Source organism: Pinus tabuliformis, chromosome 1_1 (assembly GCF_031772625.1).
Source record: "Pinus tabuliformis cultivar Carrire ecotype Pingquan chromosome 1_1, CPIR1, whole genome shotgun sequence".
Classification (NCBI taxonomy): Eukaryota; Viridiplantae; Streptophyta; class Pinopsida; order Pinales; family Pinaceae; genus Pinus; species Pinus tabuliformis.
Window position 1 is genome coordinate 67,389,835 of NC_142297.1, and position 27,319 is coordinate 67,417,153.

The 27,319-nt window shown below is 37.4% G+C and overlaps 1 protein-coding gene across 1 annotated transcript in view; it reads right to left on the reverse strand.

Moving 5' to 3' along the window:
- The window catches only part of LOC149211600 (uncharacterized), a 61,098-nt gene extending 35,405 nt beyond the window's left edge, over nt 1–25,693 (reverse strand). The window contains exons 1-2 of the mRNA XM_089390465.1: nt 25,279–25,693; nt 10,444–10,712 (exon numbers count right to left, since the gene is read on the reverse strand). Of these exons, the coding sequence (XP_089246591.1) occupies nt 10,444–10,712; nt 25,279–25,438 (429 nt within the window). The 5' untranslated portion in view covers nt 25,439–25,693. The remainder of the gene's footprint in view (nt 1–10,443; nt 10,713–25,278) is intronic.
- Nucleotides 25,694–27,319: the final 1,626 nt, after the last annotated feature.

Here is a 27,319-nt window from a genome sequence, read left to right on the forward strand (position 1 = left end):
AAAGTGAAACCAAGTGAAAGAGATAGTCGAAGACATGAAAATGACACTCATGAAAACGAAGGTGCGCAAAAGCGATAGTTTGAAAAACTCACCAAAATAGAAGTACAAACGTAGTCGAAAGTTAGAGATAATCAATGAGCATGTGCACTAACTGCTGACATCGGTTGAGCATGGAATATATGTTGTCTTGACAAACCATGTTAGGCCTGTTCAAGCTTGCGTGAAATAATGTGCTCATGAATTCATTATGGGTTGAGCATGTGTGAGAAAGTGATTTCGACACTTGCAATCCAAGAAGGGAGCCCAAAATCTTAACAAATCATCACCAGCCAAGAAGTGAATATAAAAGGATCAATCACAAGGTCCCCAGTAGGCTCCAAAATTCGAGTGTAGGAATAATTTTGGAGGGTGTTATCGCAATGACAACATCATCCTAAATGGGAAGCAACTATGGATGATCTAGATCTATGCAGGAATGCAACATAATACAAATCTAAACATAAATATAGATATGCAGTAGAAATAAATCTTCGTTTCATAAATATCGAAGAATTGAAAGATGCTTACATACAAAATGGAAAATAAACTAGTTTGAGTAATGGTAGCTTATCTATGAGAAGAGATGTGGCAGCTACATGCCTTTGAGTTGTGTTAAAATGAAGCTCAAGGGCCTTTTTATTATTGAACAATAAAGTGAAACCCTAAACAACCATAACCATAACCCTAGGAGATGGAACACCAAGAGTTTGTGGGTCCTGTTGGGCATCCAACTTCCCTAGGTCATAACTTGGTCATATGATCTCCATTTGGTGCACACAATACCTCATTAGAAAGGTATCTCCGAGTAACAGAAGATTTATGGCAGGCCCCATTGGGATGAGCTGTCTAATCGACATGTCTCGTATCTATCCTTAGATCCAAAACTTTGTGCACTCGTTTATAAACCTCTAGACTGAGTTTTGCGGGTTTTCACGTCCCATGGGGTTCGCCCGACACTTTTTCAATTGGCCTGTGCTCTGGTACGACCACGTCTACCTGATGCCCAATCAGCCCGTTGACATCTTCAAGTGTGACATTATTTTCTTCCGCGGTCAGACTCACAGGATGATGTCACCTAAGTTACGTGTCGACCTGTGATGGGTGACACATGTCACTCAAATATTGGCCTTTTGGGAACTCAAAAATTCCAAATATGACTTCCACATGTCCACCACTGATTGGCCAATGTTGACATCATCACTTGCATCATCCGAGCCAATTTCATGTTTCCACCTCTCAGGCCATAGAAGAGAGGAAGGGTCCCCAAGACCATGTTTTGCAAGCAATTTCCTTTGTTAATAAACAAACCACTAGGTTGAAAAAACTAGCCTCGACAACACTTCATTATGGTTTGTGGTATTAAGGGGAGTGGTCCCGAAGTGGTTCTCTACCATTGATCTACATGATGGACGGTATGGGAAACCACTTCCCATGACAACTAGGCCTGACAATATTTCGATCTCAAGGCCCATGAGAATGTCACTACGTGGCCCGATCCTTATCTCTCAATGCTTCCAATTTTTTCCCCTTTGCAATCCTCTAGGATCAGCCTTGCAGGATGATGTGTAGTGTGGGGTCTGGCTGATGAATTTTCCATTGGCTCTTGCTTTCCTCTGTGGCCAGGAACTTACATCACGACACTTAACTTTGTGTGCCCCTTTTAATCACACCAAGTGATTACCTCGGGGATTCTCCCATTGGGCCAGGCTGTGAATTGGGCTTCACCTGCAACCAATGAAAAAGGCTTATGCTCCTCTATTGAGGCTCCTTTTTAGCCCGCTCAATTGCATCGCGACACTTTAACTTGTCTACAATACCTATAAGGCTAGGGTAAGTCCGTCGGGTTAGGCTTTCATGTGGGCTCCTCCTGCGCCACTATAAATTCTTCCTGCTTTTGCGCTATCGGCCATGTCTGCCTGAAGCTCTATATAGTGGCTCCACTAACCTTTACTGTCGCGTTTGGAACTTGTGCCACCTTTGTCTAGGCACCAAAGGCTCACCCAATCACCTTTTAACTATACTATCATGGACTTAAGATCACAAAAATTTGACTCACAATAAGTTATGACTCAAGAGGCATGTTTGCACACTTTAATATACAGTTGGAAAGCTATTTTCAAGCACTATCCATCTATGTCACTTTCAGGACAAACTAAGTCGATCTCTTCAGACATAATATCCTCCAAATTACAGGACTCCACAACCATTGTATCCTGTTCTTCACTGCCAACATCTACTGCCTCTGATCTCATTGTCAGTATAGTTGATATCAATGCCAACATACCAAATTTCAGCAACCATTCAGACAATGCCATTTGTCCAACAAAATAAACTAACTCAGGCGATGGTAGCTTATCTATGAGAAGAGATGTGGTAGCTACATGCCTCTAAATTGTGTTACAATAATGCTCAAGGGACTTTTTACTATTGAACAACAAAGGGAAATCCTAAACAACCAAAACCCTAAACCTAGGAGATTGAACGTCAAGAGTTTGTGGGCCCCGTTGGGGTTGGTTGGGAAGCCAACTTCCTGAGGTCGTAACTTGGTCATATGATCTTTGTTTGGCGCATATGATACCTCGTTAGAAAGGTCTCTCAGAGTACTACAATATTTACAGAAAGCTTGTAGCTGTAGGATAATGGCTATGAGCTTTTTGTGGAGTCTTACAACTACGAGCTTGCTGCGGACCTCAAAAAAACGTCGTGTAGTGGGTCAAAATATCTCCAGAAGGTCACGACCCAAAAAATTGCTAGACATAGTAAATTATGCTATAATCAAGGAAACTAATGAAACAAACTAGAGTTCTAGGTTGAATAGGCGGGTTTCCACTAATATCCACCTAGATCAATGGATGAGGAATATAACTCTCACATTGAGAACCAAACTTGGGATCCGGTTCCACTACCTTCCAATCTTAATCTTGTCCAGTGGAAGTGGGTTTACTGGACCAAGAACGAAACATATGCACAAGTTAATTGATATAAAGCATGGTTGGTGGAAAATTATTTTCAGCACGTACATGGTGTTGATTATGATGAGACTTTTTCTCCAGTGGAAAAAATGGTTTCCATTCGGATAGGTCTCTTCATTGTAGTAGCGAGATGGTGGGAGGTGCATCATATGGAGATGATACCTAAGATTAGAATTCTAATCTAGATGAGCCTTTTCCTACGACACCTATTGGACCACTAGTTCTTGAACATCGAGATAATATTTCCTCATGCAATTCTGAAGATTTTCAACTAGCTTCAGCACAAAAGTGGCCCAACATGAGTGATTTCTTAAATGATCCTGCTAGTATACCTCAGTTTGAGGAATCTCTACAAGAACTCTTAGTTATGGATCCATGCATGTCCATGCATACTTATATTATGCATGCATCTCATTCATAGACTTATGTAGAAGTAGCTTGGTATCCTAAATGGGAAGCAACTATGGATGAGGAATACAACTCTCTCATTGAAAACTAGACTTGGGACCTAGTTTCGCTACCTTCCAATCTTAAAATTGTCAGGTGCAAGTGAGTTTATTAGACCAAGAAAGTAGTATATGGCCAAGTTAACTGATATAAAGAACAGTTGGTAGTGAAATATTTTTAGCACGTACATGGTGTTGACTATGATGAGACTTTTTCTCCAATGACAAAAAAGGATTCCATTCAGCTAGTTCTCTCCATTGCAGTAGTAAGACGGTGGGAGGTGCATCATATGGATGTTAAGAATACCTTTCTTCATGATGGTATGGAGGAGGAAACTTAGATGGAGAAGCCATAGAGATATGTGAAAAATTCATCTTTAGTATGCAAACTAAAGAAATCTCTCTATGGCCTCAAGTAAGCACCTAGAGTGGGGTATGAAAATATGGATTCCTATTTTTTATCTCATAATTTTATATGTTGCAAATTTGATTCCAATGTTTATTTTTCGAAGAAAATTGACTCCTCATTTATCATTGTACTCTACGTAGATGATATTTACATAACAGATAGTTCAGTTTCTACCATTTCTGAGATTAAAACTGCATTGGATAAGTAGTTTTCTATGACAGATATGGGTTTGTTGAATTTCTTCCTTAGGTTAGAGATCAATCAAAATGGTTCTCAGATTACCATTTCTCAATCAAAGTATGCTAGAGATATTTTGGCATGAATTCACATGAGTCACTACAATTGAATAGTGACACCTTTCTTATTGTTTATTTTTGTAGCTTGGGAGGTACTCCAAGTCTTGAGGATTGAGGGTTTGGATGAATGAGTTCTACAAGTGGCCTTGTGGGCTTGAAACCCAAGCTCAAGTTTTTTCACCATCAATGTTTGGGCCAAAATCGTGACGATATTTCTACATGTGATGGATGGAGATGATAAAGGATAGCGAGGAGAATCTAACGCAACAAAAATCGTTGAAATTCGAGTTGTAGAAGTTAAGATATTAATTTTTGAAGATATGATGGGTTAATTTGTCTAATTGGGCAAGTCGGCTTGAGGTTAAAGTGGTGCCCAAAGAAAAAATCATTGGAGTTGCTTGATGCATATAAATATATGTTACAGGGAAAAGTGTCTATATAGAACTGCTCTATCCCACTAAGGTGTGACAACTGCCTTAGAAACAAACAGAGAAAAACTACTTTTGTTTTTCCTTTATGAATTATAGATAGAGAGGAATAGAAAGACCAACCTCTGTCTTGCGCTAATCCTTCAAGTCGATTCCTCTCTTCTTTGATAGTCCTCAGCTACCTGCTCCCTTACACACCCAGCTTCACAAAGTACCTATAAGATCACAGAAGCATAGCACTATACAAAGACATGGATCTATATTCATAAACAATCTAGGATCAGATGTAAATTGACCATACAAATGTAACAAGCATCAATGATACAAAAGCATGGAGGAAAACTCAAATAGATTTTATTGATAAACAAGAAAAGATTCAGGAGGAGTTACAACCAGTGGTTCCTGACCCAGCATCAACCTCCCAGCAAAGAAGCCCCTCTTCACCTCAAACAAAGCATAGATCACCCAACAATCTGATGTTTGTCTCAAAAACCAACAGCAATTCCTTACAATATGCAAAATTCCAGCCTCTGGATCTCTGGGATGAGGGATCCATATATAGATATCTGTAAGGGGGATGAGTCAGCTTGTGATTTGATTAGTGTCTTCTCTCTGATAGTTCTTGCTTCCACTTGGAGACTGAAGGCCTCTTACTCATCCTTGGTCGAATTCAGTGAGGCAAGTGTCACAGGGAAAGATTCTGGAAGCTTCCATTACCTCTCCACCTCGCGGAATGACACTGCCATTTGTCATTTCTCGCCCATCGCACCCCACAGAAGGGAGTTTTGAAATGCAACGCACCCTCACAGTGTATCTAGGTGCAATGCAACGCACCTAGCCAGTGGAGCAGCTGAAATGATCCTGATTTAACCAATTCTGAGTAGTTTTTGGTGGAGAACTTTTGGGAGAAGCTGTAATCTGTTGACCTTGTTCCTTTAGGGGTTAGAACAACACTTTTAGGGACTTAGGAGCCCTTGGTTTATGGACATTTCATGCTTGGGGTTGTAGGGCCCAAAAATGTCTATAACAATATAGGTCAAGTGTGCGACATAATTCATAATCCTAAGGGAAATCTCATCATAGATTATCTCTGAAATGGTAGCAAATCTCAGGCAGCAAGAAGGATGAGTATATGGAGTCCCTTGACTATTTTGATACAATTTTCTAGAGAAAATAAGGTCGCAGATTTTGAAGGTTTGTAACAACCAAGAATGATTTTTGGAGGGAAACCTTTGGACAGTTTATGGGTGCGTATTTCTTACAGGACAGAGCCGTGGATCAAAGGTAAGTTTGAGGGTGATTGTGTGCTTGTTTTATAGTGTTTTCGACTTCTGCTTTGGGCTGCAGGTGGGTTGTAGATACAATAGAATATCTGGAGAGGTATTCTCTATTTTGAGGTGCAAATTTCATGGAGAGAGAAGATGCAGGCCTGAGGCATAATGTGTGGTGTTTAGGAGGATTGTTTGGGCAGTTTCTCTCCAGTTCTTGGAGTAGACTTCTTGCTAAATCAGGCCGCAAAAATAGAGATATGTTTTGAGATGCTTTGTGCATGCTTTGTGTGGGTTATATCCCTATTACAGGTGGCCGCAAAGTGTTGTGGTTAACACCAAGTGTTTGAAGGAGTTTGAAGGACAATAAGGCCTTGAGGAAAAGTCTCTCACTAGGTCGCATTCATCTCCATGACCAGTGAAGGTGTATAGGGATAAAGGAGGCTTCAAACAATGTTAATTCTTGTGCCTTGAGGCAGCCCTAAATTGTTGTAGCAATCAAAGATCATTTGAGAGCCTTCTGGAGGTGACAAGTTGTCTTAGAGGTCAAAGAAGTTACAGTGATATAGGTGAGAGTTTGGACAAGAATTCTAGTGAGTTTTGAAGTAGTGGTTTAGGGCTATTGTGTGTGACCTAATCAATCTTGTGCATGCACATAAATCAATGACAAGGAGGTAGCAATAGTGAGTTGCATATGTCATCTTGTTGATGGTTGGATGCTATTGGATGGGTGTCATAGAAGATGATTGTTGGTTAAGTCTATTCGCAACCAAGAGGAAGGGTTTCCTAGATTATTGGATGCCCTAAATAGGATTAGATGCTACAACAAGATTGGTCACATGTGATCTATTGGAGGGAAACATGAGAGGTAGCCATGTGTCAAAATTATATTGGGAATTTATGGTCTGTTGGAGGAAAACATGATAGTGTCCAGGTTGGAGCCCAATGTGCACCATCTTCATGGACTTAGGTGGTTTCTAGAGTGGCAGAAGTTGAGGTCAATGTTTGATCAGTCAAGAGGAGCAGTTGAGCTACCCTATAATTGTGTGTGGAGAAGAACTTCTACAATAGATGATGGGATGTCCTCCTAGCCTGTGTTCAGTGTGAGAGATGGACATATTGTAGTAATAGGTGGTAGCCCTCCATACCCTATGTTGGTCCACATTGGAGCAACACAGGAAGACCATATTGGGTTGAAGTCCCTGAATAGTTGAGGAGCAGCAGTGGGCGCTTGAGATTTGTTCACAAGTGGAGCTGTGAACAAATCGATAGGAGTCGATACGTTGTTCCCTTGATGGACTAAGGCACAACTAATGAGCAAATTGAAAAGTTGGGGTTCAATAAGAAGATGAACTTGGATCATTGATAGAGGAAGTGTTGCGGATCGGGAGTCGACAGATCGAGTAGGTACAAGGTACGACCGAGAGGATCTGAGAGTGTATGTGACAGGCATATTGTCAAAGTATCTTATTGAGGGTAGATTAGTTGTCGATGGAATGACACCAAGCTCCAGTTTTGTTTTCTTGTACTAGTGAATGTATGAGGGCCATTATCCCTGGTACAGAAGCCCTATAATGTTGTATTATTCAAGTTGATTAATATAACAAAGTTAGGTTATTATACAAGATTGTAAAAAATTGACTATATTTTGTGCACGAGTATATTTAATGTTATTTATATTCCATTGTCCAAAGTAGCTTTGTTGTGATTCTTGGTTTGGTAAGATCAGTGATTTAAGATTTTATCCCAGACGCCAAGGTCATGGGAAAAACATGGTTTTAGAGCATATCTGAGTTACTTTGAGGGATAGCAAATCATAGTGGGCACAACAAAGCAACTCAGAGGGAGTTTTGGGTGTCTAGGTCATAGAGCAAAGGGTTCAGCTAAAGACATGGAGATGTGGTCTTGACTCTCTTGGCAATGAGATTGGCTGGGAGTTCTAGTGGAATGGTGGTGAGCGTGGTGAACAACAGTTTGTTGTAGGGAAATTTGTTGATCATGGATGTCCTTTGACTTGCCATGAATCGTTGGGACAACACAATGGTTTCTTTGGGTTGGACGAGATCAGGTTGATCGAGACGGCTTCATGTGATGGACTACAGATTGGGAGGCTAGAGTCTTCATCACATCGTGGTGTTTATATTCGATATTGGAAGGATTTGCATGAGTGGTATTTGATCGAGAAGGATGAGTGCTTGGAGGATTGAGCTAGTGGAGATTGTGTAGGCTTAGAGGGATTCTAGCCTCAGTAGGAGCATACCTATGGAGGTCTGGGATCTTCAGGTTTAAATTTGATGAGGCAGGGGAACTACCAAGATTGCAGGGTTCATTCTAGAGAGTATGTTGCAGTGATGTACATGAGATGGGCCTGTGTCACTATATGATGATGGTTACTTCTTAGCCTTGGAAGTACCTCCCTCACTAAGAGGGAGTGTTGATTTTTGTAGCTTGGGAGGTAATCCAAGCATTTAGGATAAAGGGTTTGGAGGAATGAGTTCCACAAGTGGCCTTGTGGGCTTGAAACCCAAGCTTGGGGTTTTGCACCCATTGATGTTTGGGCCAAAAGCGTGATGCGATTTATACATGTGATGGATGGAGATGATAGAGGATGGTGAGGAGAATCCAACGCAACGAAAATCATCGAAATATGAGTGGTAGAAGTTAAGATATGATTTTTTGAAGATATGATGGGTTAATTTGTCTAGTTGAGCGAGTCAGCTTGAGCTCAAAGTGGTGCCCAAAGACAAATTCTTTGGATTCACTTGATGCATATAAATATAGGTCAAGTGTGAGACATAATTGACAATCCTAAGGTCAATCTCATCATATATTATCTTTGAAATGGCATCAGATCTAAGGAAGCAAGAAGGACGAGTATATGAAGGAGTCCCTTGGTCACTCTTGTCATACAGATTTCTAGAGAAAATAAGGTTGCATATGTCCAAGGTCTGTAAGAGAAAACGAGGATGCTTAGAGGTCAACCTTTGGATAGTTTATGGGTGTGGATTCCTTGCAGGGCATAGCCACATATCATAGGTAAGGTTGAGGGTGATTATGTGCTTGTTTTATAGTGTTTTTGACTTTTGTTTTGGGCCACAAGTGAGTTGCAGATACAACATAATATCCAGAGAGTTATTCTGTGTTTTGAGGTGTAAATTTCTTGCAGAGATAAACCGTAGGCCTGAGGCATCATGTGTGGTGTCTAGGAGGAATGTTTGGGCAGTTTCTCTCTAGTTATTCGAGCATACTTCTTGCCATATCAAGTCGCAGCAGTAGATGTATGTTTTGACTTATTTTGTACATGCTTTATGTGGGTTATATCCCTATTACATGTGACGAGAGAGTGTTGTAGTTAATAACAAGTGTTTGGAAGAGGTGTTGGCATAGTTAGCCTCAATTACTTTTGATTAAACTCATAATAATAATAAAGTTTTCTAGAAGTTTTATTACCATAATAGCAAAATATTTGAAAAATACTTTGCGAACAAAATTTCTATACAATATTAAAATAACATAATATTACATTTATAATAATATATACTAAAATACCTTGAATTAAATCTATTTTCTATTCAACGTCACTCCCATAAATCTTTGAAATATTTTTAAAAGTAAATTTATTTTATTACACAAAATAGATTTTAACAAAATAAATATATACATATGTGTTTGCTGTATATATATATATATATATAAAACAATCAACTATATACCATGTTTTGAGATTTAATAACTATGATACAAAATGATTGGAAAAATCCTCATCCCTCCCCATTATTGTTCTAATTAGACTAAAATAAAACACTTACGCACAAAATCGTTATAAATGCATTAAAAATATTAAATGTGAAATAATTGTGTCTATAATTTTTAAGTTTCATAACAGAATATTAAATATATAATGATGGGGAATATAAGTTAATAGAGTTGTTAATCGAGTTGTTTTTAGTGCGATTTTTTTGTGGGTTTTTTAGGTATAATTTGTTGAAATTACGAGTTTTATGGGTAATTCTGTGTAATTGAAGTGCCTTAAAAGTTTTATAGGGTGCTGAATCTATATATATAATAAAAAAACACTAGTTTAAATAACACAGATCAAGATTTCACCTCAAATTTTTCCACAAGATTTTGACACAGAAAATCCAAAAAATCACACTAAAAAACAACTCCTAATTTAATTAAAAATATCAAAAAAAATGAGTAGGTCCTGATTATCACTTTATAAATGTGTGTGGATCATGACTGTCACACTATAAATGTGTAATGATGGGGTGGGAAGAAAAAATAGCACTGGATTTTGCATATTTAGATTTTTTTTTTAATTTATTGGAAATTTACTTGTTAGAGATTATTACAAATTTGGATTCTGAATTCCTTACCATTACAGAATATTTCTGAATTAAATGCATTCATATACACACTAAAAAAATTCAATTTAGATAATAAAAATGGAAATTTGACCAAAGATGTAAAACATCATTTCCAGAGTTAAACTATTGTGAATTTAAAAATATTGTGTGTTTCTTTGGCATAAATGTTTTGGAACCGAAATCGAGATTAGTGAATAAAGCAAAACCAAGATTACCTGCGAAGGTTCTTCCGTACAAAGACGATATTCTTCCATGTGCCACTCTATTAAAGAATCACCGACTTTGAAAACAAAATTTTTCTTCGTTCCAATTTCTTTATCACCATCGGAGCTCCTAATTGGTTCAAATCCGGACACTTCCTTCCAGCGACCCTTCATGGAACCCTTTTTCACTTGTCTGTCCAGTCGTTTACCTTTCAAATACTTTTTATCCCACACCGCGAAAAAATACATTATACCGTCCTTTCCCGTTACAGCGCCTAACCCTGCATAGCAGAAGAAATATCAGTACCACAGCAACTTTTACCTTCTAAACTTTCACAGTAATAATATGATAATGTGAATTTTTGGAACACTTTTTCAGTGTAACACTTCACATATCATAGTAATAAAAAGTTCAAATTCATCGTACTAAGACTGTAAAACTACATAAGCTTAAAATCTAAAATAAATAAAATAGCAATTGTTTCTAAAAATGCAAAGTACCTGGTAGGAAGATTATAGAAATTTATCTTGCCATTAATAGAGCATGTTCAAGGTTCTTAAATAATCTAGCTCAAATAATGATCATATGAAATCATCAAATCTAATAAGAATAATGATCATATGAAATCATCAAATCTAATAAGAATAACAATGTTGTAAAAGAACCCTTAAAACTCAAGTGTGTAATGAATATAAAATAAATTTCTCAACCCAAGGATGTAATACATATATGATACATTTCTTAGATCATGTGTGTCATATTGAAATAGAGGAGATTGATGAAAAAACAATAAACATAGATTTGAGTTGGAACAAATAAGTATCTTCAATTATTTGACGGTAATATTACAAATAGTATCTAAACAAGTTAATGAATAAAAAAATGGCGCACACCAAAGATGAGGTAGTAGCTTGCTCTTACTTTACTTAATAGTAGAAGGGTCTAAGGGGCAATAAAAAGCAGTAAATCATTGGCCACTTAACTAGAAACATTGTTGGCTTGTTGGGGCCTGACCCAGGTTCAAAAGTGATTTAGCCAAACAAATCCCAAAACTACCAGCCCTTTCGGCAACAATCCGTTGTGCGCGGACTGAGGTCTCTCTCGAGGTAGTATGGGAGGGTGCTGGAACCAGGTTTCCGCACCTTAGGGATGTCTTAATGAAGTCTAGGAAGTTCGCGAACGGAGTCTGCGCGCTTGCGCTGCTCCGCACAACCGTCTGTCCTTTGCAACTTGTGCAACTGCTTCCGCGTAACTCTGTAAAGAGCGCGAAGAGGTGTTGTCTAGATCTTTTATCCTTACTGTACTATTATATTAGTGCTTAACTTAGTTTGTGCGGACCCAATATTCTTATTACTTGCTCAACTTTCAGATTAGCGCGCGTACTTGGAAATAATATAAATGCATAAAGAATAACCAGAACATAGAAATACAGATCAGATGCACAATATTTCAGAATCAACTTATCTTTTATTAATTCTTTGTCCAAGTACAACCCCAACTCCCCCCTGCGCACTCAGTTGCAAGGGTCCGTGCACTCAGCTGCGGACTCTACTGGGCCTCTGTGCACTCAGCTGCAGAACCTCTACCTACCACTATGACCCAATACACTTCAGATTTACTTCTATCTTCTAACCATGCCTTCGCATCTATCTGTTACTTGTCAAAACTAAGACTCACTTTACACTTAGAGCCTCGCTCTATTTATACAATCCCATGGTCCGCGGACCATGGGTAGGCCACATTCCATACATTAAATTACATTATTTTAGGGCAGACAATGTTGCGCTCTACGCCCGCATTTCACGAGGTCTTTACATTACACTTGACCAAAATTCGGGCTTCCAGCCCCAAAAACCCGCTATGGGGAGATCTGCTGCCCAACAAACACTAGGGATTGGGCATTAGGTGATGAGGCTTTCTCTTCAAGTGAAGCCATTTAATTCAAATACAAGCGAGATGATCTTTTTACATTTTTCCTTTATATAAAAGAATAAATGAGGAAAATATTGTACAACCAACAATCCATCCTAACCAAAAAGATCTTTTAACTATCATATTACTTCCCTTCTGAATAAATGCTAATGTTTTATCTAAATGAGAATAATTCCCTATATATATTCACTATGTGCGAAAAAAATTATCATCATGAATGTAAGCTATTATAATATTGACAGCACAATGTATAGTGATAACCAAAATTTATCAATAAATTTGATGATAAAAACACTACAATATATATAACAATTAAATAGTGGATTGTTGGGTCCCTATAATACTAGTGATTACCCCATTACTATTGTAGTTATACCCCTTATTAATATTGTTGTGCCCCTATTTCCCCCATATTGTTATTACTGTGCCCCATAGAATCCCTCTATTGTTATTTTTGTGGCTTTATATTATTATTGTTAGGTCGGCTAGATTATATCGTGATTCCTTAGACTCCTAGATATAGAAAGGAGGTTTTGTCATTTGAATCATCCAAGAATTTTTCATTTATGTAATGTAAAGGAGGTTGCCCCCTCGAAGAGGCTGAATTCTAAGGCGTTGATCTATCTTTTCTATCTTTTCTTGAGCTGGTTTCATAACAATCCATCCTAACCAAAAAGATCTTTTAACTATCATATTACTTCCCTTCTGAATAAATGCTAATGTTTTATCTAAATGATAATAATTCCCTATATATATTCACTATGTGCGAAAAAAATTATCATCATGAATGTAAGCTATTATAATATTGAGAGCACAATGTATAGTGATAACCAAAATTTATCAATAAATTTGATGATAAAAACACTACAATATATATAACAATTAAATAGTGGATACAACTTGATGATTACTTATTTAAGAAGAAATATTCGAGGATTTTCAAGCACCAATGCCCACTTGCACCTGTCTGGCAGCACCTTCAGTTGCCCGGGAAGCAATGACATTACAATCGTTTTCTATGGCAGGAACACCACCTTCCTTCAAAGTCAACTGTCTAGTCAAGGTCAACTCTCTAATTTATCACGTGGCAGATTCGATCCATTAGGGCAGATCCTTCAAGGCAAGCAAAACATACATTTTTATACATCAATCTTGATATAATCATTCCAAAACCAACCATAACGCAACCTTGGCATGGTACGCATTTTCCACATTGCACTACAAAGTGATAGGTTTTTTATTTTGATAGAACACATGCCTTACACACGTAAGTCACAAATGACATGTGACAACTCCCCTTCTCTAGGTGTCGTTGCATTCTAAGTTCCCACGACATTTGTTTCTCTAGGTGTCGTTACATTCTAAGTTCCCACGACGTTTGTTAGAATCATGGATCAGTTAATCAAATTATCCGAGTGAGTGTTCCTTCATATAAAATTCAACCATGAGTTGGAAAGACTGGCCTCACCCATTTCCTCCACAATTTCCTTAACTTCACCCACTTCTGACTTAAAACCACTAGTGGTTTTAAGTCTGCACAACTCGTGGTTGAATTTTATAAGAAGGAAATAGCAATTTGGTTTCCTAAAGGTATTGTTGACTGGCAGAGAAGATTGCACCCTTGCGTTTATGAGTAAATTATGATCCAAAAGCAAAATTTTGCACAACTCGTGGTTGAATTTTATATGATAATTTCCATTTGGAGAAGAATGGGCCCGAGCCTCTCAGAATTTTTCCATTGATCATATTGTTGCTACAGTTGGTGGGGACAGAGGAGGGACTAAGCTTTCGAAATGGAAGGACCCAGATCAATATTGGCAATCATCATTTTTAGTTTCTTCTTCTTACGCTCAGGTACATGAATAGTTCACTTCAATTCAATTCTACTTTTAGTGTTAAGTCCAAGCAACCCAATTTTTTTCTATCACTCATATTCAATTCACATGTAATGTTGTGCATATCTGGTCTTGGGTTCGAATCTCCAGTCATATAAAATTGAGTTGGAACTGGCAATCATCATTTTTAGTTTCTTCTTTGTATGCTCATGTATATGAATAGTTCACTTCACTTCAATTCTACTTTTAGTGTTAAGTCCAAGCAACCCAATTGTTTTCTATCACTCATATTCAATTCACATGTATGTTGTGCATATCTGGTCTTGGGTTCAAATCTCCAATCATATAAAATTGAGTTGGAACTGTCAACTAACATTGCACCCTTGCACATCGTTGCTTGAGATGGAATTGTCAACTGACATTGCACCGTTGCACATCATTGCTTGTGAAGGTAGCGCAGGGAATGACATTATATTAGGAATAACAAGAAACACAACAATTGAAGGCATCAATTATGGATAAGTTTCATACAACTTTCCCTCTAAGCAACGCTTGGCGAGGATGCTGCATTCAATCAATATTATCAAGAAATTTTAAAATTATACAATGCGAGCTGACAGGTTTTAGAGACGTTTGCAAACACTAGAATCGAAACTGTAGTGGGGTTAACCAACAGATACATGGGAAACATTAAATATGAGGTAGTGACAATGCAATGGGTGAAGGAGAACATGAAGGGGTACTTAGAATGGGTGAAGGCGAGGCGTTTGTGAACACTGAAATCGAATTTGTAGTGGGGTTGCCCAATGAATACATGGGCAACATTATGGATCAGGCAGTGACATTGGAATGGGTAAAGGCGAACATGCAGGGGTAGTTATAGGGAATGAACATCACATCACAATCGACAGATGGCAAAGTCAAAGAGCCACGTGTTCATTTTTTATTTGTTGGAGGACAATGAAAATAAAGGGTTGCTATTAGGTAGGGTGAGTAGTGTCTGCTCACCCCAAGCCCACAACGAAAACACCTTTGGTGTAATAAATTATAAGTAAAGGAAATAATAAACTAGCAATTTCATCGAGAGGTGCAAAGGAACACCCATAGGCAAGGTGTTGTTGCAACTGGTAGGAAAATCATCACAACTACAAATCCTACAACATCTAAACCCATATAAACCCAAAACTATTAGATGTGACTTTACTGTAGAGGTTCGAAGGAACATTATGCATGGCAGTGTTGTAGTTGAGAGTGCAAAGAAGGAAATAGTGATTTGGTTTCCTGAAGGTGTTCTTGACTGGCAGAGAAGATTGCACTTTTGCATTTATGAGTAAATTATGATCCAAAAGCAAAAGTCTGCACAACTCATGGTTGAATTTTATATGACCATTTCCATTTGGAGCAGAATGGGCTCGAGCCTCTTAGAATTTTTCCATTGATCATATTGTTTCTACAGTTGGTGGGGATAGAGGAGGGACTAAGCTTTTGAAATGGAAGGACCCAAATCAATATTGGCAATCATCATTTTTAGTTTCTTCTTCTTATGTTCACGTACATGAGTAATTCACTTCAATTCAATTCGACTTTTAGTGTTAAGTCCAAGCAACCCAATTGTTTTTTATCACTCATATTCAACTCACATGTATGTTGTGCATATCTGGTCTTGGGTTCAAATCTCTAGTCATATAAAATTGAGTTGAAATTGTCAACTGACATTGCACCATTTTGCATCATTGCTTGAGTTGGAATTGTCAACTAACATTGCACCGTTGCACATCATTGCTTGCGAAGGTAGCGTAGGCACTGACATTATATTAGGAATAATGAGCAACACAACGATTGCATGCATCAATTATGGACAATTTTCATACAACTTTCCCTCTCAGCAATGCGTAGCGAGGATGATTCATTCAAACCATAAATATAGAGATGCAACAAAAATAATACTTCATTTTGTTAATGTAAAATATTGAAATATGCCTAGTAACAGAAATGGAAATAAACTAGCTCGGACGATGGTAGCTTCTCCCTAAGAAGATATGTGGCGGTTACATGCCCCTGAACTGCCTTACAATGAGACTCAAGGGCCTTTTTATTGTTGAACAATAAGAGAAAACCCTAAACAACCAAAACCCTAACCCGAGGAGATGTAACACTAAGAGTTTATGGGCCCCGTTGGGGTTAGTTGGACAACCAACTTCCTAGGGTCGTGACTTGGTCATATTATCTCCATTTGATGCGCATGATACCCCGTTGGAAAGATCTCTCCAAGGACTACAACAGAAAAGACAATTTTATTTAGAAATCGTTGGCGGTAGATTGACAAAAAAGCGTCGTTTAGGGTCTCAAAAGGCTCCGAAGTTTAGGACATGAAAAACTGCTAAAAATAGTAAACTATGCGACAATTAAGGAAACTAAAAAGCTAAAAGAAACAATGGTGGGGGTCCAAGTGGAATTGGCGGGTGGCCACCAATATCCACCTGGAACATTCCTCCCCCCTTAGGAAGCAATAATCGCCATTACATTGAGTTCCTCCATGAGATGAGGAAACTTCTATGAACTTGGTCCCTGGTGAGCTACTTGCCCTGGTGAAGGAGTTGGCCTGCTTTGACAACTCGATACAGTTGGATCTTCTGCTGGCGAGTGTGCTTGATCTGCATGTCCATGATCTGATCAGTTGCAGCTTGTTCCATGCAATCTGGATTTAACTCTGTTGGTGTGAGTTGTTTTGCAATGTCGGATGTGTCTAATAATGGTGGAAAGTATGGTCAAAGGCGGTCCACATTGAACATTGGGTGCAAGCCAAGGAATGGGGGAATGTTGAGCTCAAATGCGTTCTCTCCCACAGCCTTGGTAATGGTGTAAGGACCTATCAGAGTGATCTGAGTTTCCGATAGGCTCCGGTAAGGTGTTCCTTTTGCAAATGCAACCAGACTTTGTCGCCCACCCGAAACTTGTGTGGCACCCGATGTTGAGCATGTCACTACTTGTACTTGGCATTTGATTTCTCCAGAATGGCGTGGACCTGCTGGCGAATATGTTGGATGTGCTCAATGAAGTTGTTTGCCTTATCTGTTTAAGACTAGACATGAGCTGAATCTTCCTGAGTAGCTGCAAATGGCATGGCCACATCAATGGGACATAGTGGCTAGAATCCAAAGCCCACCTAAAAAGGGTTGTGGCCAGTCGAGCTGTAGAGAGCCCGATTATAGTTGTGTTGAACATAGGGGAGGCTCTCATCCCATGTGCGTGGATGCTTTGAGTTGTACATGCGCATAATGTGTACGATCATCTTGTTGACAACCTCCGTCTCGCCATCAGTTTGGGGATGGAAGGTTGTGGACTTAGTGAGTTTGGTGTCCAACATCAACCAAAGATTGGACCAAAATGTACTGTGGAACCTACTGTCCCGATCTGAGATGATAGACTGTGGGATCCCAAAGTGTAACCACACTTGTTCAAAGAAGAGTTTAACAATGGCTTCTATTGTGATATTCTTCTTGCAGACGACCATAATGGCCATCTTCGAGAACCTGTCGATGACCACAAAAACACAGTCGTTTCCATGCTTAGTAGAAGGAAGGCCTGACATGTAATCCATGGAGATGGATTCCCAAGGTCGACTAGGGGTAGGTAGCGGAGTATATAGGCCTTGCTTCTTAATGGTAGATTTGGCAATGATGCAGGAAGTGCAAAATATGATGTACTTCCCGACATCATGTCGAAGATTCGGCCAATAGAAATACTTCCGCATCACTGCCACCATTTTCTCGACCCCGAAATGCCCAACAACCCAACTGTAGTGTGCTTCCCAAATCATCTTGGCACGCTCGCTTGACGGAACACAAAGGTGACCCACGTGGAATAACAAGGCATCTTGGAGTTGAAAATATGGAACACGCTGACCCTCCAAGAGTGTCTAGTATGTGTGGCCGAATTCTGGGTCTCTTTTGTAGAGAAGTGGCCAATCAGAAGTCTCGTGCCCATAATAGTTGAGCATAGTGGTCAATGCCATGATCGGTTGTCGCCTGAGGCAATCTGAAACATTATTGGTGTTTCCCTTCTTATACTTGATATTCAAATGGAACTGTTGCAGGTATGTGGACCACTTCTGATGGTGATCATTCTGCAACTTCCCTTACATCTATATGAAATGCAGGGGTCGGTGGTCTATGTGGATGACCGTTTCCTTCCCCAAAATGTAATGCTTCCATTGTCGACAGGCCTGCACAATGGAATACATCTCTTTGTCATAAGTGGGATACTTTCGGACTATGTCTGAAAGTGTCTCGCTGTGATATGCCACTGGATGCCCGTGTTGAGTAAGGACTGCCCCAATAGCATAGTCAGAGGCATCTGCCTCGATCTCAAATGGTTGTTGCAAGTATGGTAATGCGAGCACTGGTGGCGAGCAGAGGCGATGTTTCAACTCTGTGAATGCTTCTGTTGAGATTCAGACCAAAAGAATTTTTCTTTCGCTCCTCCCTTGGTGACTTGACTCAAGGGCCAAGTAATATGAGAAAATCCCAACACGAACCTGCAGTAGAAATTGGCAAGACCCAGAAAGTTGCGAAGCTCTGTCAGAGTGCTTGAAGATGGCCAATCCCGAATGACTTGGATCTTGGATGGATCCACATGCACCCCCCGTTAATCAATAATGTATCCCAAATACTGATCTTGGGTCATGCTAAAAGTGCATTTCTCCAAATTGGCACATAGCTTGTGTTATCACAGTGTTTGGAGAACCTGTCGGATGTGGTGGAGGTGCTCTTCCCAACTCTGGCTGAAGATCAAGATGTCATCCAAGTATACCACTACAAATGAGTTGGTCATTGGTCGCAAGATGTCATCCATCAGCCTCATGAAGGTTGCAGGAGCATTCGTCAACCCGAAAGGCATAACCAACTATTCAAAAAGGGCCTCCTTGGCTTTAAAGGTAGTCTTCCACACATTGGAGGGTTCGATTCGTACCTGGTGATATCTTGACTTTAAATCGATCTTGCTGAAATATTTCCCCCCTTTAGTTGGTCCAGAAGATCTTGTTCAGTGCCCGATAGTCAATACAGAGTCTCCAAGTCCCATCCTTCTTCTGTACCAACACGATCGGGCTCCCACAGGGCGATGAACTCAGTCGGACGTGATCTTTCTGTAGCAGCTCATGATTCTGCCTCTTGATTTCGTCGTTCTGTAGAATGGAGCGCCGATATATTGATCCATTGGGCAGCGGCACATCTGGGGTCAGATCGATGGAGTGCTTGACCTGGCAGTGTAGTGGAACCCTTGCGGGGGAGGTGAATATGTCCTCATACTCCTCCACGACCTTGTCCATTTGTAGTTTTCGTGCGTAGGGGCCCTGTCTGGAGGTCGTGGCCACCGTCTTCTTCCTTCCCTCAGGACGTATCATCACGAAAACAAATTTCTCAGTTTTGGAAATGAGCTTACTACATTGTTTTGCAGTAACCAAAGAGATTGCGGTAGGCAATGTTACCTCCGGTATCCTGTACAACTTATTTCCCAAAGTAACAATAACAGGACGAGACCTTGATTCATACACAACATGTCTCTTCCACAAGTATGGTTGGCCTAATAATACATCACAAACATCAAGGGGAGCAACATCACATAATACCTCATCCATGAAGTGCTTGATGTTGTATGGAAGGCGACACTACTAGCTCACGCGAAGATCTCGTCCTTGGTGAAGCCACCCAATGGTGTATGGTTAGGGATGTAGTGGTCGGTAAGCCTAGCCGCTTCATGACCTATGCCAAAATGAGGTTCTTTTGGCTCCCGCTGTTGATAATGAACTGTAGCAGGGAACCCTTTACCCACATCTGGGAGCACAAGAGGCGCTCCTCCTCCTCTGGATCTTCGGGTTCCTCCTTCTGGATCTTCATGGTGGCAATGGTGGCATTGGGCTCCGCATCGATAATCTAATTCCCTTTGTCATTCCCCTTGCCCAGTTCTAACTCGGAGTTGGAACATGCATCTGAATCTAAAGCCTTTAGCTCGGCCACCAGTGACTGCTTGGCCCGACACTCACTTGTATTGTGAATGGATCTCTTATGGAACTCACACCACTTTCCATGTCCTTCTTCGGCTTCGCGGTGTTGTTCTTTTCTTGCAGCTTTGGCAGGTTGTCCTGGGCCACCCTGCCTTGGCTTTGTCCTTTGTTCTGTGGTTTGGGGGCACCTTTCCCTTGCTTTGGATTCGCAGATCCAAAGTCTCGCTTCTTCTTTTTAAACTTCTGCTCGATCTTGATAGCGTATCAGTACGTCGTGCCGAATGAGGAGATGTCCCAAAACTCCATCTCATCCTGGATGTACCTTTGTAGGCAGCCGCGATATTTGAGTACCAAATGATGCTCAATATCCTTGATACCCAACTTTGTGCGAAGGGTATGAAAAATATTGGTAAACTTCAGCACGTCTTGGTCCCTTCCCTACCACAGCATGGTCCACTTTATGTATTTATCCTCATAGCTTCCGACAGGGTAGTACTGCTCCTTGGTGGCATCCCGGAATGAATTCCAAGTGGGTGCAGCTGAAAACAGTGAGGTTGTACTTTCATCCTTCTGCTCGTAGTAGGTTTCCCACCAGTCCTTAACGTGGGGGCCAACTTTGAGAAGAGCAAAAGTAATCTTTTCCCATCTAGGAAAACCATTAACAGAAAAATACCCTTCTAGCAGATTTAACCATTTATCTACAGCGTCTACATCTATCTGACCCTCAAATCTGGGAATGTCAAAGTTAACTTGTACCTTAAAGGGTGTGGTGCTTCCAGAGTATCTGCTGGAGGTAGATGTGTTGCCCCTGGGTAGCCGCTGAAGGACCTGGGAAAAGTTGTCCATCATCATGTTCCTTTGTCGCTTGAGGGCCTCTTTGAGCAAGATTTTGATAGGATCTCCTTCCCCCTCGTCTTTCTTTTCATCTGCCACGGGAAGTCATCGGGATTTGCAAGGCTGGTCTCGCAAAGGTTCGACCAGTTCAAGCCCTAACTCCTTATATCCCGACCTCGTTGGGGACATGCAAAGAAAAATAGAGAAAGGGAAGACCCCTTTGATACCACAGATCTAAATTTAAAAAGGAACGCAACAAATTACAGATATAACCATAAATATAAAGATGCAGTAGAAATAATACTTCATTTCATTAATGTAAAATATTGAAATATGCCTAGTAACAGAAATGGAAATAAACTAGCTCGAGCGATGGTAGCTTATCCCTAAGAAGAGATGTGGCGGCTACATGCCTCTGAATTGCCTTACAATGAAATCTTGGGCCCAACAATGAATCTAAATGATCATTGGAAAATTTGAATAGTTGTTTTAAGGTCTTGTAGAGTTTGAAACAAACTTGTATGTTTTTAATGTTTTTCTTTGCTAAAATTTAGAAATATGATCATTGTTCCCATAATTTAGTATGTTCAGATCTAAATTATAAATAAGATAAAAATTATATTTTAGACACTCTATAATATCTTATTTAATATATTTAAATAAATCGTAAACAATATGATATAAAATATTTGAATAAATATTAAATATTAAATATTAAATAAAAATTTATCATATATATATATATATGGATGACAAATATCATGTTTCATATGTTATAAAATGTTTGAATACAATTTAAATACTAAATTATTATTTGTTTATATATGGATTGAATAAAAACTTTTAAATGTTTGTATTTATTAAATGTGTAAAAAAATATTTTTTTTAGAATATATTTATAAATATTAAAACATAGTTGTTCTTTTTTTGCCGGAAAACAAAAAAACCTAGAGAGCATTCACATCATATCCTAGCGAAGATGTACACGTTTTTTTTTCTCTAACCATATAAGATAAAACATTAGTTGTAATTAATATTTAATATTTGATAATTTATATTTCTTTGGAATTCAATCTTAAAATTAATCATCGATCCTAATTAAGAGAGTTAATATCTAATAGTTTCAATTTTTATAAATATTCAATCCTTCATCTTCTTTAAGATAATTTATAAACAATAAATATAATAAATGATCAAACTTATTTAATAATTAATACTTTTATAACATTGTTATTTTGTGGTACAAGAAAAATATATTTACACTACATATTTATAAAATTATAAGCAGTGCTTACTAAATTTAGCATAAGTTTGAAATTTTAACATAAAACCCTAAATATTTAAAAAAAAAAAAATAGTATACACAAATATTTTCACTAAGTTCCCTTATCTATAAATAAGTTAAATAAAAAAATATAAAAGAAACCCCAGAAAACTATAAATAGTAATTATGGAACTCAATTGTGATATGCATTCTAAAAAATGAAGACAAAAAATATTGGTTAAAAAACTCAAATAAAACATGTAATTTTGAATATATTAAAAAAAATATTTTCGGGCCAATGTTTATGCACCTCCGAGCTTAAAAAACGAAACGGCAATCAGTTTAATGACATATATTAATTAAATGCACTGCCACTTAACCAAAACGTCGATGGAAATCCGAGCTAAAAAAAATTAAGAAATTAGGTTAATGACATATATTAATTAAATGCATTACTATTTAACCAAAACATCGAGGGAAATAATTATGTACGTCTGAGAAAAAAAACACAAAAAATAAAAAACAAAAACAAAAACAAAACAAAACAAACAAACAGAAGGTATAGTCACGTTGCAACTACATATTCCACCGACACTAGATACAACTTTGATCTCTTTCTGCATCATGGTTTTTTTTTTCAAAGGGCATGTCTAATAAAATCTAGGCTCGTTTATAGATTTTTTTTATTTTATTTTTCTAAACCCACCGGGAATTCGAACTTTAAATTTCACAATTTACATAAAAATTCATTGGAATTTGAACCTCAAATTTCACAATTTACATAAAAAATAATAATAATTGTAAATTAAGTTACTCATAGAATTAATTTATTTCTAAAATTATATATATTAAATATTAAAAAAAAATATTAAAATTAAATTACAAAAAAAATAAAATTTCTTTAAAATAAACTAATTTTTTATATTAATTATTTTTTTTTCAATTTTTTATATTAATTATTTTTTTTTCAATTTTTTTATTATTATCAAATTTAAGAAAAATAATATTTTATTTTAAACAATAAATATAAAAAAAATATTACTTTTAATAAAAAAATATTATTATAAACTATAAATTTCATAATAAATAATCATATATTTTATAACGAACTAAAATTATTATTATAAATTATAAATTTCAACATAAATATTCATATATTTTACAACAAACTAAACTCATCATTATAAATTATAAATTTCAATTATAAATTATAAATTTCACCATAAATAATCATATAGCGAACTAAATTTTTTATTATAAATAAATAAATAATCACAAATTTTATAACAAATTATTAGGTAGTGGATAATCTTTTTATTTTTTTATATCTATTTTTATATAATAAAGAAGAAAAACTTTAAAATAAAATTAAGAAACGGTTTTGACAAAAAGGAAAAGAGAAAAGAGAAATGAGGAATTTAATATTTTAAAATGAAATTAAGAAACGTTTTTGAAAAAAAGGATAATTATTCCATCCAATCAAGGAAAAGATTATACAAAATCTGCGTTTCTTATAATCACAGGTGAACGGTCATAAAATAGGACGATGATATGAAAGAAAGGTTTAGAGTCAATTTTTGTTGGAACATCTTCATTGGAGGCTGTCATAGGTTTCTTGTATTGTCAAGCATTTTGGGTATTCTGAAACTGAGCATATTTTTAACAAACTGAGAGTTACTTGGTAACCTTTTGGGGCGTTCCTATTGAGAGGAATGGATCCCAGGAAATCTAGGAAACTAGAAGTGTGCTGAAGTGAGAAAGATTTGTTTTAAGGAGTAGGCATAGCTGGTAGCAGAGGCCATTGACGGAAGATGTGTGGAAAAGTGAAGTGAGGCAGGTTTAATGATTGGACTTATTTGATCAAATCCATACAAAATATCAACTTATTTATAACTTTTATTTATAACTTTGCAAGAAACCAGTTCTAGTTACATTAAGGGGCCGTACCATCCACCTGCTACCAAAAAGACTAAGGAGAAATCGAAGCTTTATTCAGGAAGGCAGAGGAATTGCTTTGAAGGTCAAAAGTGGTTGGAATCTGAGTAAAAAAATTTCAAAAAATCTTGTAGAGACAGTGTTTGAATCGTGTTTTTGATGGTGGAAAAGGATTCAGCATTATCAAAAATTTCTAGGACACCTAAAATTTTGAAGTTTAACAACTATAACTTGGATTTACAAAAGTCATTGCCGTATTTTCTCTAAATATGACTAAAATTTCCCTAACTTTCCAGGCAATTCCTCCGGCTAATTAGACTACGGCCTTTATTTATGACACTGGCAGAAGCCATCTCGAAAATGAAAATATCAAGGCCAAATCTGAAATCCTCTTTCGAGATCTTCATCTTTTGCAAAAGTTTCCGTTCTGGTTTTGGAGAATGAGCAGGTAGAGAATATCAGAGGAGGAGATGGGTAGGGCAAACCGTGTTGGACCACGCAACCTCACGAAGAAAACGCCTAATAATAAGCAATAATCAAATTTTGATGTAGAGTTTTTAAAATTTTAATTTTTTTTCAGAACGAAAAAGCTGTAATTGTATTATATTGAGGCAATATAAGAGAACAGATAGTACATTCAAGAGCTTTTGAAGCATATAGCAAAACATGACCATTACTGGACACCCTGTGGATCAGGGAAAAACAGTGGGGACTGACACACATAAAGTCAAATACAGGATTAACTTGGTCAGGAAAGCCTGATATACAAAAACAGATTGCCAAATATAGTTACCGGATTATGGTTAATGTATCAAAAAGAACTAAAAATTCAGCACGCCTGCATTTTCCAGAGCATCAAAACCCAGGGAAGGAGAAGTCCTGGATTCCCCATCAGATATTTATCTTCACAGACCAGATATTACACAGCATTGATTTCTAAATAATTAATGCGAAAGAAATCTTATCCGTCTTCACTAAAATTTTTAAATTCTAATCACTAAAATTGGCACATGTAAACAAAAAATTAGAAGAAATGACTTACAAGGGAGCTCAGACGGATCATGGTCCTGCATCCTGATATTAGGAATAAAGGCCAACCTATTGGCGTTCAAATCGTTGAGTCTCCATTGCAAGTAGTCCAACATCTCCCCATCTGTTGGATCAAATCTAAAGCCAGGGGGCACTTTCAAATTAAAGCCCATCGCATACTAGCGGAAATGGATTGGAGGACCAAATGAACTGTTTTGAAGGGCAACGAAATGAGTTGAAATGCACTGCGAATATATAAAAATGGTACTTCAAGCCATAAATCGCCAGAAAACCTTGGTTTCCTGGGCTTGCCACTAGCTTTGCTTCCTGAGTGAAGGATTTCTGCGAATCTTGCCATGTTAGGGTGCTTCTTCAAACCCTTAGACGAGGGTAAGCCTGAACACGCCGGTAAACCTGAGCGGAGAGGTTTCGCTTGCTCCTTCTCCTGTAGCTATTTATTTAAAAAGGGGGCTTTTGAGATACAATTTTTTATTTTGAAAGGGCCATTCTTAAGTTGACTGCAGATTTCTTGGAGAGAAGTCAATTTTGGCGGTCATGTCTATCAGATTGTCGAAATCTGCAAATCAACTTGAGCTCACCGTTTTAAAAGTCATACTTTCGGTTTTCCACTTTTAATTTTGAGTTTACAACTCTTTCTAATCCATGTATATTCTGTGTCTTACATTTTTTGTTATCTTCGAAATTATAAAGAAAGGGGAAAGCATTTTCCTTTACTATGCACGCTGTGGTTTATTGTGCACTCTCTCTTAGCAAATAAAAAGTATAGAGAAATTGCATTTTATACCTAATCTAATTGAAATATAACATCATTATTGTTGAGATTCAGAAGATTTCCGAGCATGCACAATGAGACCAAGAGTAAAATAAATATACCTATTTCTTTACTAAAACACACTTATTTTTTGAATTATCTCACTTAGTTAGGAGTTTCTCATCCAAAGTTGAGTTATTTCACAACTTCATTGTAAGAGATTTCAGTTTTAAGTTATAAAAACAAATCACTGTAAAGCACTTTAAAAAATTTATTCAGTTACTTTTCCCATGCTACGTTAATTAGAAAGTGATTGTTATAAAATTGATTATTACTATTTAGTAAGTAATTTATTTGTGAAAATGGGTTTACAAAAGAAGTTAGAGAAAGATGGGAATCTTACTTTACCCCATGAATTCATCATCTATTTCTACGTGCCATGTCGCTTTGGTCACCTTTCATGTTTTTCTTAAAAATGGTATAACTATCGCATTCAAAGTCACTTATAAATGCCATTTTTTAACCTATTTTTTCAGGAGTTTCCCATTTACACAATCAATTCAAATTTCAAATCCATATTATCTATATATTTTATTTTTTCAAGAGTTTCCCATTTACACAATCAATTCAAATTTCAAATCCATATTATCTATATATTTTATTTCTTATGAGTACCAATGGGCTATATCCTACCCCCAATTGGACTTTTCGGAGGTGGGAATAAAAAAAAATCACTTCTTATGATTATCTCATTCCTCTTTTATTAAGTGGCCATCGTCTTCTTCGTGAACTTTCCTTAAATTGCACTAACTAGAATCTACTCTTCTAAATGGTTAGCACCTTCCTAGATTTTTTAAATCACACTTTAATTCTTTACAAAATAAATTTTGTGGAAGCTAAAGAAAATGTTGAATCTCAGAAAATAGATGCACACACAAAATAAAAATGGCACTTATATTTTTGGACAATAGTCTCTGAAAAATCTAGAGGAAAAAAAAAAACCGAGCATGGTTTATATTTTATTATAATGCACCACTAAAATCTGAGTACAAAATTATAGATGCTAAACTCCATAGATAATTTGGCCAAAATATTTGAGAGACAAAAAATTTCTCACTCGACAACTAAGTCAACTCCAAAAACCGGCTCAATTGGACATTGAGGCTTAAAAGCCTTTTCCGCCAAAGCTTTTGTCTCTCTCATATTATTTTATTTTTCTTTAATTATCTTCAATTGGTATTAGAGCTAGGAAGGAGTGAGTTGAGGGTCGCCAAGTTCGGCA